Source organism: Crinia signifera, chromosome 2, assembly GCF_055691185.1.
Source record: "Crinia signifera chromosome 2, ASM5569118v1, whole genome shotgun sequence".
Taxonomy (NCBI): domain Eukaryota; kingdom Metazoa; phylum Chordata; class Amphibia; order Anura; family Myobatrachidae; genus Crinia; species Crinia signifera.
Genome location: NC_139218.1, coordinates 78139792 through 78158439, shown reverse-complemented (window position 1 = coordinate 78158439; position 18648 = coordinate 78139792). Strand labels below are relative to the sequence as shown.

Sequence of the window (18648 nt, the reverse complement as noted above, 5' to 3'; positions counted from 1 at the left end):
CACCCACTCTAGTGTATATGCTGAAATACCACCAGTCGCACCATCATAATTTGCACCAGCTCTATACAGTATGCAGTTACTCTGTCCGAGTATGGCCTACTATGTAAGTTGATTGGTGTCTTTCACTGGTACTGCGCAAGTCTCGCTTCTGCTCTGCCATCCTCCCTCCTCCTCCACCCTCACCTTTTTTGGGGGGGAAGGAGCAAAATTTATAGTTACGCAACTGCCCCTGTAACCCTCGAGTCACCAAGATACGAGAAACATCACTCCAGTACGTCAAACTCACTGAAAAATTTGAAAATGCTCATATAACTGTCTCATATAAATTGTACTATTCTTATACAAACATGAACTTTTTTTGTTCCAGGTAGTTGTGTCAGCAGTTACTACTGTCAGCCAGCTTTTGAGTGCAAACTCTACAGTATTCAGTGATGAAACTGTAGCAAAAGAAGCTGAAAGGTACTACAGTATTTGCATACAACTTATTAATATTTTGTAGATAGAGCTTGCTCTGCTAATCATATTTTATGCTTGATTCCTTATGAATAATGTCAATAGGGGAATTAATGGTCTACCTAGAACCAGACATCTTCTGGTGTAGGCAGGGCCATCTTTACAGCATTGTAGGCCTCAGGCAAAGCAATACATTGGGGCCACTCCACACCAATTTACAGGAAATGAAAATAAGTAAAAAAAAAAAAGTGTGTTATTCACAATCAGAGCTACCCGGCAGAATTCTCTACAGCCGCCCAAGAAACTCAGGAGACAGATACCCACAACCCAATCTGCCCCAGCTCGAAGGCCCCTAGAAGTGTGTGTGTGTGGGGGGGGGGGCCTTGGGCAGCTGCCATTGAGCCCATACATTAAGATGGCCCTGGGTGAAGGCCTCTCCACTTGGTCATACAACTCAGTTCGCACTGTGGTACATTCAAACATAGTGATGATCACTTTATGGTAGAACATGGAAAGTGTAGATGTTGTTTCAGTTATGCAAATAGTTTTTTGTGGAAATTTGGGACAAAAAACTTGAAAAACTGTTGTCGACCTTTTGACAGTTGACCTTCCCATTGTTGACCTTCGGACACTGTCAACCGTAGCCATGTCAACCTAAGCCCTGTTGACATTTAGTGGTCGACCTAATGTATGTCAACCTTCATTACGTCGACTCTACGACCCAAACCCCTGCTAATCTGCTTACAGTTTTGCTACTTGTATGTTCATTTTTTAAATTGAAAATGCTATGTTAAGTATAGAGCAGTGTCAAAATACACTTGGAAAACCTTAGGGCAACAAGGTGTCAAACTGTCATTAAATGTGTACAAAGCTGTAACTTAATATGCTACAATTATATGAAACATTGCATCTATCTATCTATCTATCTACCGTGTTTCCCCGATAATAAGCCCTACCCCGAAATTAAGCCCTACCCTTGATTTTGGACACTGGTCTAAAATAAGCCCTACCCCGAAAATAAGCCCTATTAAAAATTCCATAGTGAGGTCCTTTCTGAAAATTCTAGTCCATTTCCACCCCCGCTAACCCCCCCCTCAGCCCCCCTCCACCCGTTGCTTGTAAGGTACCGTTCTGGCTTCCACTCCCGGACAGCTCCCGGTCCCAGGGATGCACTGCGTGCAGCGTGTGACATCACCGTGCACATCACGCGGTTGCATCAGCCAGAGGGAGCCAGGGGAGCAGTGGCGCGCAGCCAAGAAGAAGCTCTGGTGTAGTTAACGTATAAGAATTCTTTATTGTTGGTGAGCATTACCCTACTGTATGTTATTGAAAGGAGGAATGGGGGCATGTTATCAAAAGAGGAATGGGGGCATGTTACCGTATTAAAGGAGGACTGGGGGCATGTACTGTAATTAAAGGTGGGCTGGGGGCATGTAATTAAAGGAAGACTGGGGACATGTAATTAAAGGAGGACTTAAAATAAGCCCTACCCCGAAAATAAGACCTATGGTGCTTTAAAAAAAATAAATAAAAAATAAGACAGTGTCTTATTATCGGGGAAACACAGTATCTATCTATCTATCTATCTATCTATCTATCTATCTATCTATCTATCTATCATAAGATGCCAGACACACATGTAGAACACGTTAAGCATACTAGTCATTTCTTTAATGTTCAAGTAATGTTTTAACTATTATATGTGCTGCTCTATACTTAACATACCATTTTCAATTTAAAAGATCCACATACAAGTAGCAGTGACAGGAGCTGGGTGCTCTAGCAACAACAAAATCACTAATAAATTTCAATGAAGAATTCGGAATCAGTTTTACACAACGCCGCCATAATCACCAGCTATTTACTCTTAGCTATGACTGTCCACAAATAATACAGCTTTCCCCTGGTCTGTTCATTTCCCTATACGGACACTATTTACTGTATATATGTATGACCTTTCATATGTGCATTTTTTTACGTGTTCCATATTCTTTATTTTTCTCTAGTTTGACAAGGTCCATGGAAACATTTTCTGTGAACAGCAGCAATGATGCCCTGTCGGTTGTACAGCCCAGTGTTGCAGTTGAAAAACGCCAGCTGTCTGCAAGAAATAGCAATGGAGTACAGTTCATGTCATTAAGAGGTATGGCATGGTACATTTAGCGCATTTGGTCTAATAAACAAACAGGCATACTACCCATAACTGTTTCGTAGAATATACAGCATCATGGAGACTGCAGGCATAAACAGAGGTGTGCACAAAATGTTGTTGCAGCTGCGCCTTAGTACACAGTGGCTGTGTCATGTTAAGCTGGCCATACATCTACAGATCTATTGTCAGATTGGGTTGGTTGAAACAAGAACCTGGTAGTACTGTACATGAGTGACAGTTTTTGGCAGTTTTCTAGCATTTCAAAGCAAATGGTCAACTGTCATTTGCTCTCGTCCATTACCCAAATTTTGTGCCAACCAGCCCAATCTGACAATCAATCTGTAGATGTATGGCCACCTTTACGCCTGTATTTGCGAAGCTAATCGACCATTAACCACCCACAAACCCTCCCTGACTTTGCAAATAAAGCCAAATTGCGTCCACAGTAACAAGACATTCGTGGGACATGTGCAGTCTAACTTAGATGCATGCACAATGTCAAAAAAAATCCCTAGTCTGCTACCTCGTGATTGCCTCTGTGTTTCTGTATGTGTGAAAGAGAGAGATGTAGTTTCACTCGCTGTCAGCAGATTGCAGTGTTTCTGAGACACACGGACACTAGATTTATATATATATATATATATATATATATATATATATATATATATATATATATATATATATATATATATATATAGAGAGAGAGAGAGAGAGAAGAAGAGAATGGAGGAGACGCACACAATGAGCATGTATATTCCAGCACTTTACTAAAAAAAAAAAGGCGGCTTCCACCACCAGTCAGCAACACGATGTTCCCCACGGCTTCACACACAGACCCGGCTAGATTTCCAGCGTCACTGTTAGCACGCCGTCAACGCGTTTCGTCACGTCAGGACTTCGTCAGTGACGCTGGAAATCTAGCCGGGTCTGTGTGTGAAGCCGTGGGGAACATCGTGTTGCTGTCTGGTGGTGGAAGCCGCTGAATGGTGTATCGAGAGACCCTGCACGGTAGCCGGCCACCGTCATATCGACATTGGTGATGAGATGATGTGCATCTTTTAAAACTTACATGTATGTGAGCTTATATTTTTTTTTGTAAAGTGCTGGAATATACATGCTCATTGTGTGCACCTCCTCCATTCTCTTCTATGTGAAATTTCCCTCGGTTGCTGGAGACAGTGGACCCCAGGAGAAGAGGCTGCACTACATTGTGAAAAAAAGAGGCATTTATCCTCACTACAGACCTACCTAATAGTGGATGTTGCGCATGGGAAATCTTGTTGTATGTATATATATATATATATATATATATATATATATATATATATATATATATATATATAAGGAATCTATTATGGGGCATACAAATGACACATGCTGTGTCAAAATATTGCTATGGTTATAGCTATACAATGGTTTAAAGTGCAAGGTTTGACTGCGTAGCAACTACAACTCAAATACTGTAACTGCAAGTGTCATTCTGTGGCAGCATCAGACAGATCAGTTACCAGTCTTTTGAAAACTCATCACACCTAAAGATACACATTTTTGTGACCTCAGAGCAAAGGTATTGTCATACTGTACTTGAAAAAACAGTGGTCATCCAATGATGGCCCTTCACTGACATCATGGCTTAGTTATTAATCAGATACCTCCACTACACACAATACAAGTATCACTGAAATGCTGGCCATACACTTCACCAACTTTCAATGTGTCACCTTGATAAAGCTGGCGTTAGTCCAGGGAAACGCGTTGGTGGTGCTGTCTGGTTCCAGATCGAGAGAGAGCGTTGGAGAACTTACCTGCTCATTTTTCTGACCACGTGTTCCCCAATCATTGGAAGTCTTCGGCTAAATACCTGTTGCATCGGATACAAAGTGCCACGAGGTTGAAAGTAGGCTCTCAACATCAGCCACTTCCTCAGTGGGCACACAGGACTACTAACTGCTGCACCCTCAGGACTCCATCCATTTGGGACTATCACATTGTGGACAGTGCAGGTTACACTTTCACCCTGATTTGGGGTTCACTTCCTGAAATTGATAAAGCTGCCTGAGCGCAGCGAAACGTGTCTTTAAGGAGCCCAGAGAGGAGGATCAGCAGTTGAGGACCTGTAGGGCGCTACACCGATACCATCAGCCCGCCGCCTGACTGATATTTATCTGCGGCATTCAGGTCCCCACTGCATACACAGACAGCCGGCTGGGAAGTGAGTCCAGCAGCCGCTGTCTACACCAGAAGCTTGTGGTACTTATGCCAGCTGACTGATAGTGATTTGCGGCATTCAAGCCTATACTGTGCACGCAGGCAGCCGGCTGAGAAGCAAGTGTGTCAGCCGCTGTGTGCACTGGATATCTACGCTGTCCACACCAGCACACGGAAAGGCTGGGCTGGCTACTAATTCAGTGGAGCACAGAGTCCAGAGTCGGGCCACCGGCTACTGCAGCACTCGGGCCAAAAGGGTGTTAAAATATATCAGGCACCTACTTGATACATCCATCAGGCAAATTTGCACCTGCCCGGGTGAGCGGAGGAGACAATACCAAGTACCATTAAGGAATCCCTGTGATATATCTATAAAATCTTGCTTACAACAAATCTGTGCGAGACTGTAACACCTGCCCACACCTGGCAATTTTTCCATCCAATCAGGAACTGGTAATTATCAATACCTCTCATACTAATGCAGTGAAATGGCTTTTTAGAATTGTTTTATTGAATTGTTGCATGCATGCAAATTACTGTTTTTTATTGTAATTGTATTTACTGTGTTTTTTTGTGTGTTTTTTGGTTTAATAAATTGTTTTAGCGTACAGAAGGCGCCCACTGGTCCTTTGTTCTCTTTGTCTACCTTTAGTGAGGGCGGCATCCCTCTACCAGAAGGCAGCCATCTGTACGCAGCACAGTACACCTGTCCCTAGCGCTCAAATTTTTCTCTGGTACTTTCTTACTGTGTATAGTTATGCCACTGCCCAGCACTCTTTGATTTTTTTTAATTAGAAGTGTGGTATAGCGAGAGAAGGAATCAGTAGCTGGCATGGAGACAGGGCAAGCCCAGTAGAGCTCCACAGTAGAGGGTGCTGCAGCTGATTTCAGAATTAGTGGGGTACTTGCTGACATTACCAGCAAGCACCACTAACTAAAACCCGGCATCTCCCTGTGAGCCAGGATGTCAGAGAGAGGGCGAGTGAGAGAGCTCCTGCCCAGTACCAACCATGGAGCAGCGCAGCATAATCGGATGGCTGAGAACTGCAAACCGCCGGCCCGGGGCATCGGGGCACCAGCGGGTGCCCACAGAACGTACCCTGTTGGGGGGGGGGCGTGGGCACTGGACCTAGGTACTTCTCCTCCTTCAGCCCCTTCTTCCTGTGCATCACACTTCTGAATTGTGTGTGCCCCCTCTTGCAAGTGACAGTCTACCCCCCCACGCTGTCTATTGTGTGTGCCAGCCCCCCGTGCTGTCTCCTGTGTGTGTCAGCTGTAGTCTGTCTCATAGGCAAATGCAGGGGGGTTTCTGGTAGACTGGAAACCTACCCCCCTCTTGGCAAGTGCCTGAAATTATGACAACAATAGCTGGTATATAATATAAGCAGTAGAGCTGCCACCACATTATGCAGTGTGAGGGTCAGAGAGGAGCAGCTGCACACGCCTAGTGTACCAGCTTCTTCTACCACATTTACTGTTTGTGTGGATCTGAGCCCTCAAATATTTCAATGGACCAGAGAGCAGCTGCCAGGAGGAAGAGACAGGAGCCTTACCATGAAGTGGGAGATTGTGAGATTTGTGTAGTACTGGTTCTATTATGTTTGTGTATACATTTCTTATGATATGTTTAAGAATTTCCTGACAATTTTATATTATTTAAATGTCTGAAACAGCCTATACCTGTTTCCAGGAGCCAACTCCAGTCCTCGAGAGCTACCAACAGTTAACATTTTGAATGTCTCGTCACAAAATCAAAAGTTAAGTCATTACATTACATGTGGATCTTTTGTAATTTGTCAATGAGTAAAGAGTGCACCTGCTAGGTGGTCTGAAAAACATGGAGCTGTTGGTCGCTCTCGAGGACTGGAGTTGGCTACCCTTGGCCTATACTATAGACCATCTGTACTGTTAAATATTGATACTGTATTGAATACAGTATCCATTGTATAAAAATACCAATTTTCTGGGCTGTCACCGCTCCCCCAATCTCCCGTACTTACTCCAATGTGCTGCAGAGTGGGAGATTTTGGAAACCACCTGTAAAAGTCCTGCATTTGTCACTGTGTGTGTCAGCTCCTCATTCTATCTCCTGTGTGTGTCAACCCCCACTTCCCCCGTGCTGTCTTGCCTGCCAAGTCCAACCCCACCCCCCCTCCACTGAAAAAGACTGCCTGCTTCCTCCGCCCCCAACTCTGTGTGCCTGCCTCATCCCTAGCAGTATCTCCCTGTTTCTTGCTCTCCCTTACAATATCTCCCTCCCTACCACACGATCTCTAACTCTCTCCCTGATATCCCTCTCTCCCCAACTCCTGCTTCTCCCACCTCCCAATCTCTCTGACACCCTATCTCTCTCTTTTTCCTTCTTATCCCTTTCTTTCTAGCTCTCCCATGTGCTTCTCTTTCTCTCATTCTCTCATTCCTTCTTTTTCCATAAACCTCTAGTTATTCCCCTGCACAGAATATAGGCATGTCATATATAATTTAATCAGAAGATGCTGCTTACAGTATGTGTCCTATTAGCACAACTCCATTAAATAGCATCTTCTTTGCAATCAGTGGACACATACAAATATTTGCACAAAACAATTTTCTACCTATCTACATAACGTACAGTATCTGGCATTTAGCACGATTTATTATCCAAAATAGTCTAATAAATAGTACATTGCACATTGACAAACCTGTGCTTGAAGAAGAATTGAATTGAGGCTTAAAATCCTGTAACCATAGCAATGTAATATTGATTTATTATTAAGTACATTGATACTTCATGGATTTTTTTAATGTTTTTTTCTTTACACAGGTATAAATGAAGATGACAACCTGGTCTCTTCTAGAGTCATAGTAGATACTAATACCTCAGAATTTCTACTTGACAAAAATGCAGAAGTGCAGCTTTTTATCAAACCTACGGACAGTAAGTATCAAGTTCTAGGAGAATATGACAGGGTCCACGCTTTCAGAAGCAGTGCAATTGCAGCAATCTTGGCTGCAGATTTAACAACTTGCCTGGCATGGATACATTGTTTGTGACCACACCTGGCCCCTCTGCATCCATTTGCTCTCTTACTGATCACAGCAAGACCTACCACCCATTGGAAATGTCAATTAACCCCTCTCTGCAATTTGTGATTGATTTATGAAAAACAAATTATCAGTTAAATGGTTAATGCCAAATCCAGTCTGCAGGAGAGATGAATAGCACTGCTTCTAAAAACAAAGACACTACTACGTAACTTCCCTGGGTGTGGTATAGGGGTCCGACAGTCAGGATCCCGACAGTCAATATCCCGACGTCGGGATCCCGACTGGCCGGACCCAGACAGAACGGTAAGTGCAACAAAGCCCCTTGCGGGCTCGTTGTGCCCGCCACACTTATATTTTTCTATTTTCTTTAAAATCTCCCCCCCGAAAAAAAAGAGTCTTTGTGTGATTGCCTATCTTCTTTCAACTTATAATTGACTCTCAGGGAAGCACCTCCAGGAGAGTGATAACAACATACCATATCGGGTTGACAGAATCACCAATGACATATTGTGGAAACCGTTTGATACTTATCCACTTTTTAGCTTGGACACGGCCTTCCCATTTCCCCATTGTAACTCTCTTGTAGGGTGTCAACAGGCTTTAACTCTGACTATTTACATGAACCGCACTCTTACTTCTCCCTGCTTTAACTCCACAGCAGAAAGACAAGGAAATGGGGTTGATCAAATACAGTTGTTTCAAGAAGCTGTGGCTTCTTTGCGGGCATAGTCTTGCCTGACAAATGAAAGTGACACTTCCTGGTTTCAGGGTATGACATGTGAATTTACAGCAGGCAAGTGAATCATTTTTTTATAAAGAGGCTAAATTATTTAATCCAGCATGACTTTGAAAAGAAAAAAAAAGTACAGAAGACAAAGCACTAAATCTATATATCTAAACTTACGTATTGGCCATAACGTAGAACTCCCATCTATGGACTACAGTTATATTAAAACAGAAACCTATCAAGAAAACCTGTACAATTTTGGTGTAAGAGGGTTAAAAATAGACACTACCCACTTCCATCTTCAGAGTGTTGACTTTTTTACAGGCAGTCCTGCCATGCAGTTCAGCTGACTTTGTGAGGAGAGACATGCATTTGGGCACAGGTTCTCAAACTTTTCCCTCAGGAGCCAACACCGTTTTCCAGGACACCAGGGAATTTTTAAATATGACAGTTGGTGATACACAGTGCTCCTGTTAAGTGTCCTGGAAAACATGAACTGTGTGGAGTTCTGAGGATACACACACCCAGTGACGTATTTATAATGGGTGCACTATGTGCGGAGCGGTGCGCACGGGCCCCTCTCTAATACTTACTCCCCAGATTCCTGCAATAAAGGGAGCAGCGTTGCGCCATTTTTCCTGAGGTCTGGTCATGCGCAATATAGTCTGACAGCTCTAGTGCTCAGACACTATTGTGTTGGGCGGCCAAAGGACCCAAATGGAGGAGGCTGCACGCTGGCCCCCTCCTCTCTTAACCCTTTGAGTGCCAAGTGAGTTTGTCCTAGGAACGTGTAGTGTTCTTTTTCTTTCTCAAACTGGCAAAAGGAACATAAAAACAAAAGAACAAATGTAATATAATACCATAACACAGGGATAACAATAAAGGCATACAGTATACTGTAGGTTCCCAAGTATTTTCCTAGTGTTGCACCTATTACATTATTTGGGTTATACCCAGGATTTTTGGAGGAAAACCGCTAGAAATTTTAGGTTTTGGTGGGGAAATGTGTGTGAGTATGGCCTAGGAAACTAAAGGTGCCCATACACGGGACATTTTTCCAGTGCAATGCTCGCTCCCAAGTACATCACTTCACACAGCATAAAAAGTATGTTCAGCCCATACTTTTTGTACTAGATTGCATCTAGAACAAAAAGCACACTGTTGTAGCACATCACATGCTTTTTGTACTAGATGCAATGCGATCTATTGCAAAAAAGTGGGTGATTCAGCATGCAAAGCACATTTGGTTTGCTAATGGGCAAAACCATGTGCACTGCAGGTGGGGCTGATGTAACAGGTGCAGAGAGAGTTACATTTGGGTGAGTTATTTTGTTTCTTTGCAGGGTAAATACTGGCTGCTTTATTTTTACACTGCAATATAGGTATCTGAAGTACACACCCCACACAAATGTAAATCTCTCTGCACATGTTACATCAGCCCCACCTGCAGTGCACATGGTTTTGTCCATTTAGCAAACCAAATGTGATTAGCAAACCAACCTGAATCACCCCCAAAGTACAGCGCTCATTGCTCCATGTATGGGCACCTTAACTCATCTTCCATGATTGTCTGAGACATATGTGATTGCTAATACTATAATGTATTCATAAACGTAACTCTTTTTTTACAGACTCTGATGTAAATGCAACAGTGGGCTTCGTGCTGTACCAGAATGATTATTTATTTCAGTCAGTTTATAAAAGAAAACTAAAACATAGAAGAAGAATAATCTCTGCCAGTATTTCGGAAGGAATATACACTAATGTGGAGTTTAGCTTCAATCAACAGGTTTGTCATTATAGTTACAGTCATCCTATATATATAGCCCATGATGCCAAGAGGGGGCAGCAGGTACAAAGTATTTTGGCAAAGGCAGCTTATTGGGCACAGACTTTCTAGACAAGGACAATGCCAACAATGGGACACCACGACCACATGACATGGCCATGCCCACTTCCTAGCACCTATGAGCTACGGACCTCTTGGCGCTTATGTCAATGGCTGAATTTAGGGGCTGGATGTAATGCCGCCTGTGTTCAGCAGCAGTGCGAGATTCTGACCAAACTTAAGCTGTGCACACACGCTTCGATTTTTGCCTATTTTCGATTCGATTTTGCTTATAGAAGCAAAATCGAATCCACATCAAATGGTTTTTAGGACACTTTCGATCTGCATTCGATTCGATGCGCGCTCCCATTTTCTCAAAATCGAACACAAAAATCTACTGTGCAGCCAAGGAAATATCGAATTCGATCCAGTAAATCGAATGTGTACAATGTACCATGAGTGTAAATCGAATTCGATATCGAATGCAAAAGTACAGATCTAATGCCAAATCTAATAGATAATCAAATCTAACATCATATCTAAAGCAAAACGAAGTGTGTGTACATAGCTTTATTTACAAGGCAAAACCATGACTTGTAAGTGATTGCCCCTTTAAAACAAATGTCCCAGTCCCGTGGGTTTCCTCACTGCCGCCGAACTTGGGCAGCATTACGTCCTGCTAATGATGTCTGTATAAAGCATGCTACAGTAGTTCTGTAATGGGCAACCAATTACTCCTTTTTTATGACATTTACCAAACATGCTTAATGTGTCCCCACCATGGGGGTTATGTAATAATCATGTGAGATGTAGGCTCTGGCAAGATTCTATTGACTCTGCTTGTAAAAATTTTAAGCCGCAATCATTTAAAAGGCAACATTAGATTGATGAATCTTGCCAGATCCCACATTTTGCAGAATCGCCTACTATGACCATATCACATCACAGTGGCCCGACCCAGTGGTATTGAGAGGGGGGGAGTGTGTACTATTTACCTGGGACCGGGTCTTCTGGATGGGCCTGGGTCCCGCTCCCTCCTTACTTGTTGCAGAGAACCGGGAAATGGGGGGTGGGAGGACAGGCTGCCGCTGCAGTTCAGCCTCTCCTCTCTCTTCCTTTCTTTTTTTTTCACGGAGTTTGTGGCCCCGCCCCTCCCAGAGGCCCTGCCCAGTGGCCATGCCGCTCCATTTTTGACGGGCCAAGCTGACCTGTCAGTGCCCCTGGTCCCACCCATTTCTGAACATTTGCATTGAGTTGCAGAGGCAGTTTACAGTTGCTCTAATATAATCCTGGTGTCTTGTCCTCCTTGCTTTTGGACCCATGGACTTTCCCATGATCTCGTAGGGGAGATGCATAATATGGTGGATGTAAATCTGAATATGGTGTACAGTATGTACATCTGAATTGCAGATAAAAGCCTTGGGTGCAGGGAGTTTGGATTTGCAAGGCAACAATGATTTCACCAATGCTGCCATTTTTGTAATAGGTTAAAGGGCAAAGCAAAGGAAAAGCAAAACAAGCGATTTTCAAACTGTAAAGAGCAGTTAGGTTGGCATGTTTGTGTAAACCGTAACCTAACTACACCAAAAAAAAATCCATTTATTTTAGTGGTAATTTTTAACATACAGTACTGCATACTTCTGAAAACCATGGACCACGTAGAATTGGCACTTTTGCCAATGCCAATTTGCCCCCTCCAAAAAAGTGAAATGGAATGGGCAAAAATGTACTCAAATATGCCTGTGATTAACTACTGATTAGCAAATAATTGCAGATTTTTTGTCTGGCCAGGATTGAATACCCCAAAGTTTTGTTTTTTCTTAATAAAAATTATAATCTATTTCCTTTGGTCTTATTATTGTAGTTTGATACATATTATAGCCTGATTGAGTACGCGTGTGTTTTCTGGGACTATGGGCGCCATGAGTGGAATACAACAGGCTGCAAGAAAATGTCACCTGAGATTGAATCAAATGAGACTACATCAATGGAGATCACATCACTACAGTGTACCTGCGATCATACAACTAACTTTGCTGTTTTAATGGTATGATTTGTTGTCTTCTTACCTAATGAACCTACGAAATTACAGCCTGACTAAGGGGGTTATTCAGACCTGTTCGCAGTTGTGCAAAACTGTTCACTGAAGAAAGTAGTACACAACGTTGTAGGAAATGTTCAGTTTCTTGGCAATTTCTTGCATTGAATAGCCTTCATGTCGAAGACCAAAAATAGTTCAAGTTTCACATGAAAGCTCTTTTTCTGGTCACTTTGAGAGTGTAATCAAACCCACAAACTAGCTCAAAGGAAGGTCAGTTTTTTTAGATTCTCGAAGGAGCAAACCCGTTTCAGCTGTGCTAACATATTTGCACAAGAGTTTTCAATGGTTTTCTAATCATCCATTAGTCTTCTAATGCATTAGCAAACACAATTTAGCATTAGAACACTAGAGCAGAGGTTCCCAAACGTGGTCCTCAAGGCACCCCAACGGTCCAGGTTTTAGGTATATCCATAGCTCAGCACAGATGGTTAAATCAGACTGACTGAGTTCCTAATTAAATCACCTGTGGCCAGGCATGGATATACTTAATACCTGGACCGTTGGGGTGCCTGGAGGACCGCGTTTGGGAACCTCTGCACTAAAGTGATGGTTGCTAGAAAAGGGCCTCTATACAGGGTATTGTTGCCAATATTGTGTGTTTTGTTCTAACAGGGATCCTAGTGAATAAGGTTGCCAAGGATTATGTATTAGAAAGGGTATTGATTGTGTGTGTGCATATATATATATATATATCGATAGATATAGATATATCTGTATATATAGATATGTCTATACAGGTTGAGTATCCCGTATCCAAAATGCTCGGGACCAGGAGAATTTTGGATAACGGATTATTCCGTATTTCGGAATATTTTAATATTTCAATGATGTATTTTGAAGTATCTTGCATTTATGCTGTATAAACACATAATATACACACATATATATTTTATTACCACATAAAATACACACAAACATATTTTAATTGTTCAAAAAACAAGGTTTCAAAACTTGAAACAAAATGTGTGTACTATCTCAGCACTGAATTTGAATGCCAAGCAATCATTGTCTTGCACATATATAGTGCCAGTTACATATCATGTCCCCAGTGATGCTGTTACATATGTCCCCAGTGAGTTTTTAGCAAAAAAAAATTTTTTTTTCACTTTCTGGAATGTCCGTATTTTGGAATAATTCGGATAACGGATATTCGGATACGGGATACTCGACCTGTATAGATATATTCCTTTGTATGTATGTTTGTGATAAATTGTGCAAACCTTTTAGGTAGGTGAGGAAAAATACAATAGGTCAAATATATTTAGCATGTCACTGTCTACCCATGGCCATAATCGTGGCTTTATAGAGTCCGGAAGTTTCTAGATATGGTGTGTGGAGTTTGGTGCTGTGCAAATAATGACTGTTGTTATTCACATTCCAGGAGAAGCTATAATACAAAACCATTCTCTGTTTTCCTACTCTTAGAAATTCAAAGAAAACATTAAGTATGCACCCTTGGACACTGTAACCACCGTTGGCTGTGCTCTGTCCATGACTGGATTAAGCATTACAATAATTTTTTTGCTGTATAGCAGGTAAGACAGACAAATAGTAATACTTAACTAAAGTGAAGTTTTGAATTGCACATTCAATTTACCACCACATCTTTACTGTATATGTACTATAATAAAATGGAATATAAGTGAATATTGTAGTTACACTATATCATAATAACCTTAACGTTCTATTTAATTTTTTTTGTCTTATAAACTTCTTTTGACCCTTTCTCTAATTCCTCCTGTTTCTCTCAAAGCTCTTTGAAAGGATTGTGTAAAGTAGCCTTACCACATTTCTATCCACCAACTGCCTCTTGACACTCTTAAATATGGCTCCACACTCCACTAAACTGCCTTACAATGTTCACCAGCGACTGTCTCACCAAGGGCCGGTGCAAGGCATCGCAGCGCCTCAGGCGCGGGGAGTGCCCCGCGAACATCCGCTCCACGGGGTAGGGGGAGAGTTGCTGCCACTGCCGAGTCGCTCTGGGGGGAGGGGGTATGGTCATCCCACCATTCATCTGCTTTATGGGGGGGAGAGTTGTGGCCACCGCCGAGTCGCTCCATGGTGTGGGGGATTTGCGACTAGTCCCACCGCTCACCTGCTCTATGTAGGGGGGAGAGTTGCGGCTGCCACTGAGTTGCTCCACTGGAAGGGGGGTGGGCACCACTCACCTGGCTCCAAAGGGGGCGGGCATCTGGCGCTGACCTGCTCCCAAGTGCCGCCCTCCAGTGGCCAGCACCCCCAGGCAAATGCCTAAAGCAGCCTAGTGGTGGCACCGGCCCCGGTCTAACCACTAAATCTAAGGGTCACTAGTCTTTCCTCATTCTTCATGATCTGAAGGTCCCCTTGTCTGAGACAAAATGAAAACATTTACAGTACCTTACCTTCTAGGCAAGCACCTCTTAGATATAGCAATGTGATGTATGCTCTCATAGTATTCATGGTATCCAGGGACGTGCGGTGAATTAAATGGCTGAGGAGTCCCTGGCAAGTACCAGAACCAATTTGCACACAATACAGTATATGAGCCATGGGGTACATGCCAGGTGAGGCACTGCCTCACCTGCCATAGACTTTTTAATATAAAAATCATTAGAATAATAAAAAAATAAGACTTTTTTTTATATATCCTTTGTATTTTTGACGTACTTTATAAATTTAAAACAACGGCATATACGTTAGTATGATAGGAAATGCTGTGCCTCAACTGCCTCACCCCACCGCATACCACTGATGCTATCATACCAAACTAGGTGAACAATAGGCATATCCAATAAGCTGTATTATATAGGGTACATAGAGCATATATAGAGTGGTATAACATCAGTAAACATAATGGGAAAACATGAATATATTACAATACAGTACATACATACTGTCAGTAATCACGGTGTGAGGCCAGGACTGCGTCAGCATCTCTTACCCAGAGATTGTTTCCGATCGTGGGTTACAGTTCATAGCACATTTCTGGGTGGGCCTTATGTTCTACCCTTTGGATGAAATTAAAATTCTCTGCAGTTCTGAAGCATTTCTCCCAAGTTTGGAGGAATGTTCCTGTGTCTCTGAAAAAAGCCTCTTTCCGTTATAAATTCTTTGCTGACCGACAAAGGCGCTCCGTCCCGTCTCAATCCAAGACACAAAGTGTAGTTGTTTTCCTCGCAACCTATGTTTACTTGTCCTGTCCATGACGTTTGCTCCCATATTCATTGGACCTTTTTCTGTGAAACAAATAATAATTCCAGTAGTTTATAAACTATAATTACCAAATAATCTGAGAATTCCCAATTCGTTCAATATTTCCTTACTACGGCTATTGGTTTTTAAGCATTTCTAAACCTCATCTCCTGTGCTTCCCAGAGTCCACACTCATTGTGGAGTAGAATTCAAGGTTACGTGTCCTCCGACCTTTTTATACCCCCACTATCCATGTTGGCATGGAGTTGATTTTAGATAGTGTGGCGAGCGTAGCGAGCCCGAAGCGTGGCGAGCACAGCGGAATACATGTAAAGTAATACGTGTCCCCTCGCGGGGCTCTCTGCGCTCGCCACGCTTCGGGCTTGGTGGCTCACTGCGCTCGCCACACTATCTAAAATCAACTCCACGCCGACGTGGATAGTGGGGGTATGAAAAGGTCGGAGGACGCGTACCGCTGCGCTCGCCACGCCTGGGGTTGGCATTGATAGTGGGGGGTGGCGTTGACAATGGGGGTGCATTTAACATTGTAAGCACCCACCAGGGTGCTTGTACAATTAAAAAATGAATCGCATCCCATGCCGCTATTTTGCATGCGATGCGATAATATGCACTTCGATCAAAATCGGGGGCGCCGTGCTAGGAAACAAGTACCGTTCCTTCTTATGGTGAGACATATTGGATGATATCCCCTCAGATAACTTCCTCATGGGACTCCTCAACCACAGACATATCAATCTCCCCTGGAACTTAATGTACAATTATCCAGAAGTTTAGAGTTATCCAAATCTTGGAATTGGGACATTTTGTGTCAAGTCTCAGTCAGTCTCCAAAGTGGGCAACCCACAATCGCCTCCAGAAGCCTAAAAGAAACCTCTAGTAAGGAATGGTCAGACAAATGTTTGGGCTGTTAGAGGTATGAAATGCAGTCACAACATAGAAACACAAAATAGGGCAGCACAACATAGAAACACATGTAATGTATATAAAAATAAACATCATGGGGGTTGTAATACAAAGGTACTGCCTCGTACTTTGGGGTTGAGTGACAAACTCACGTAAACCTTTTCACCATGTTGACCTTTTGCCCATGTAGACATTATGCATGTGTCCACCTAGACTCATACCCCAGACATGCACTGTACTTCCATGGCCAAAACATCAGGAGCAAAAAGTCAATTTACTAGATAAGCCAGGATATTTAAGATTCTGACAAACCAATCTCCCCCCCCCCCCCCCCCCATTAAACATACTCCCATAACCAAATGACAAATGACATAAATGTAAAAATTGCTAAAGACTCAGAACATCTGCCATACTTTCTACTGTCTTCTCTTATTCTTTCCTGGAAACCCTTCATTTGTTGGATGCTTCCAGCCTGGTCAAGATGGTTGATAGGTTCTATCCACCGCAGTATTAAAGGGCACTACTGTTTTTTGTGTAAACAATACATGCAAACTCTGGGAGAATTGATGACCATTCAATTAACTGTATATATCTTGTAGCTACTAACTTTTTTTTAACATTATTTTCAAACCTAGATTCCGCCCCACTCGTCCCGAGTATGCAGCCCTAGCAAGGTATGTGCATAATGCTATGGTGATGCAAGTTTCTGATTGTAGGTTTGCAGACAAAAGATACATGTGTTTGCAGGATGAAATACTGCCTGCTAGTCCTGCTTTCCAAACCATGGGCTAATTTGGCACTGGGCCTGGTCTTAGCCACACTGTGCATGCCATCTGACCAGTCAAGTGAAACCATCCATCTGTCGGAATTCAGCTTTCAACCCAGTATAAGCAAGGTCAAAGAAGGGGTACTGTGCTGAAATAGGGAAAAGTTTTCCTTTATTGGAACAGAAATTTGAAAAGTTATGCTCAATTCTATAGAAATACTAGAGAATAGAATGTTTTGTTTAGCTGCAAAGTTCCTATCACGTTGCACACTGTGTGAATCATGTAGAGTTGTCTGCAAGTCCAGCAAAGAAGTGCAAAATGCTATTAGCTTTTTGTACTGTGCATGTGCAGTGAATTATGTTTCAGTCTGTATAGCTATTGAGACATACAGTACAGTATATCCCACTTAAAGAGAAGGAAGTACACGTCGAGTCTCCCTTATCCATGTATCCCAAAAACTGAAATATTCAGAAAACCGTGGTTTTCAGCATATTTAGTTTTTCCCCCCGCCCTTTTATCATACTTACCTCATCCCCGATGTCCACGGTGGCCTCTAGGATCCTCTTTAGCAGCAACTCCAGTCCCAGGGGTGCATTGCTTTAGTGTGTGGGCGCGCCTGTGATGTCAATTGGTGTGCACTCGCACAATGTACCCCTGAGAACGGAGATGCCACGGAAGAGAATCCTGAAGACCGCCGGGGGACACTGTGAATATTGGGGGACCATAGGGGCACTACCAGGGGACCAGGTAAGTATGGAGAAAATATATATTTCAAAATTCTAAAAGGTCCTGAGCATTTCGGATAAGGGATACTCAAACTGTATTTTATTAACTCACTTTACTTTGTATGTGGGGGAGAAAAGCTGCATATACAGTATACCACTTAGGAGGTGAACCTGTTGCCACTGTTCCCATCCCTCACCCCCATAGCGGGAGCTTGTGTATGGCAGAGCCCCACTCTGCTGCTAGTTGTATGTATCGCAGTAAGACATGTAATGTCTTAATATAATGTATGTAATGTCCCCCACCCCCTCATCCCTGCTTGGTTCTGCACTGTGATCCACAAAAAATTCTTAGTGTGCACAAGCACACATGGCCAATAAAGTTGATTCTAACTAAAGAGCACACACCTGTATCTGCAAATATATATCGGCTATCGGCTGTGCTGCACAGCTGATGTAGTATGTCTGTGACCAATGTCGGTCACAGACTTTGGGTATATACTGCCGCTGACCACTTTGAGATACTGGGCGGTATTCAATCCAGGTCAGCAGAAACTCGAGAGCC

General features: G+C 42.8%; 1 protein-coding gene across 1 annotated transcript in view; it reads left to right on the top strand.

The window, feature by feature from the left end:
* LOC146058412 (adhesion G-protein coupled receptor G7-like) overlaps positions 1 to 17386 on the top strand; it is a 32486-nt gene extending 15100 nt beyond the window's left edge. Inside the window, exons 5-12 of the mRNA XM_083170695.1 lie at positions 368 to 459; positions 2460 to 2596; positions 7617 to 7730; positions 10199 to 10356; positions 12260 to 12442; positions 13922 to 14031; positions 17230 to 17268; positions 17311 to 17386. Of these exons, the coding sequence (XP_083026821.1) occupies positions 368 to 459; positions 2460 to 2596; positions 7617 to 7730; positions 10199 to 10356; positions 12260 to 12442; positions 13922 to 14031; positions 17230 to 17268; positions 17311 to 17386 (909 nt within the window). The remainder of the gene's footprint in view (positions 1 to 367; positions 460 to 2459; positions 2597 to 7616; positions 7731 to 10198; positions 10357 to 12259; positions 12443 to 13921; positions 14032 to 17229; positions 17269 to 17310) is intronic.
* The last annotated feature ends 1262 nt before the right edge of the window (positions 17387 to 18648 follow it).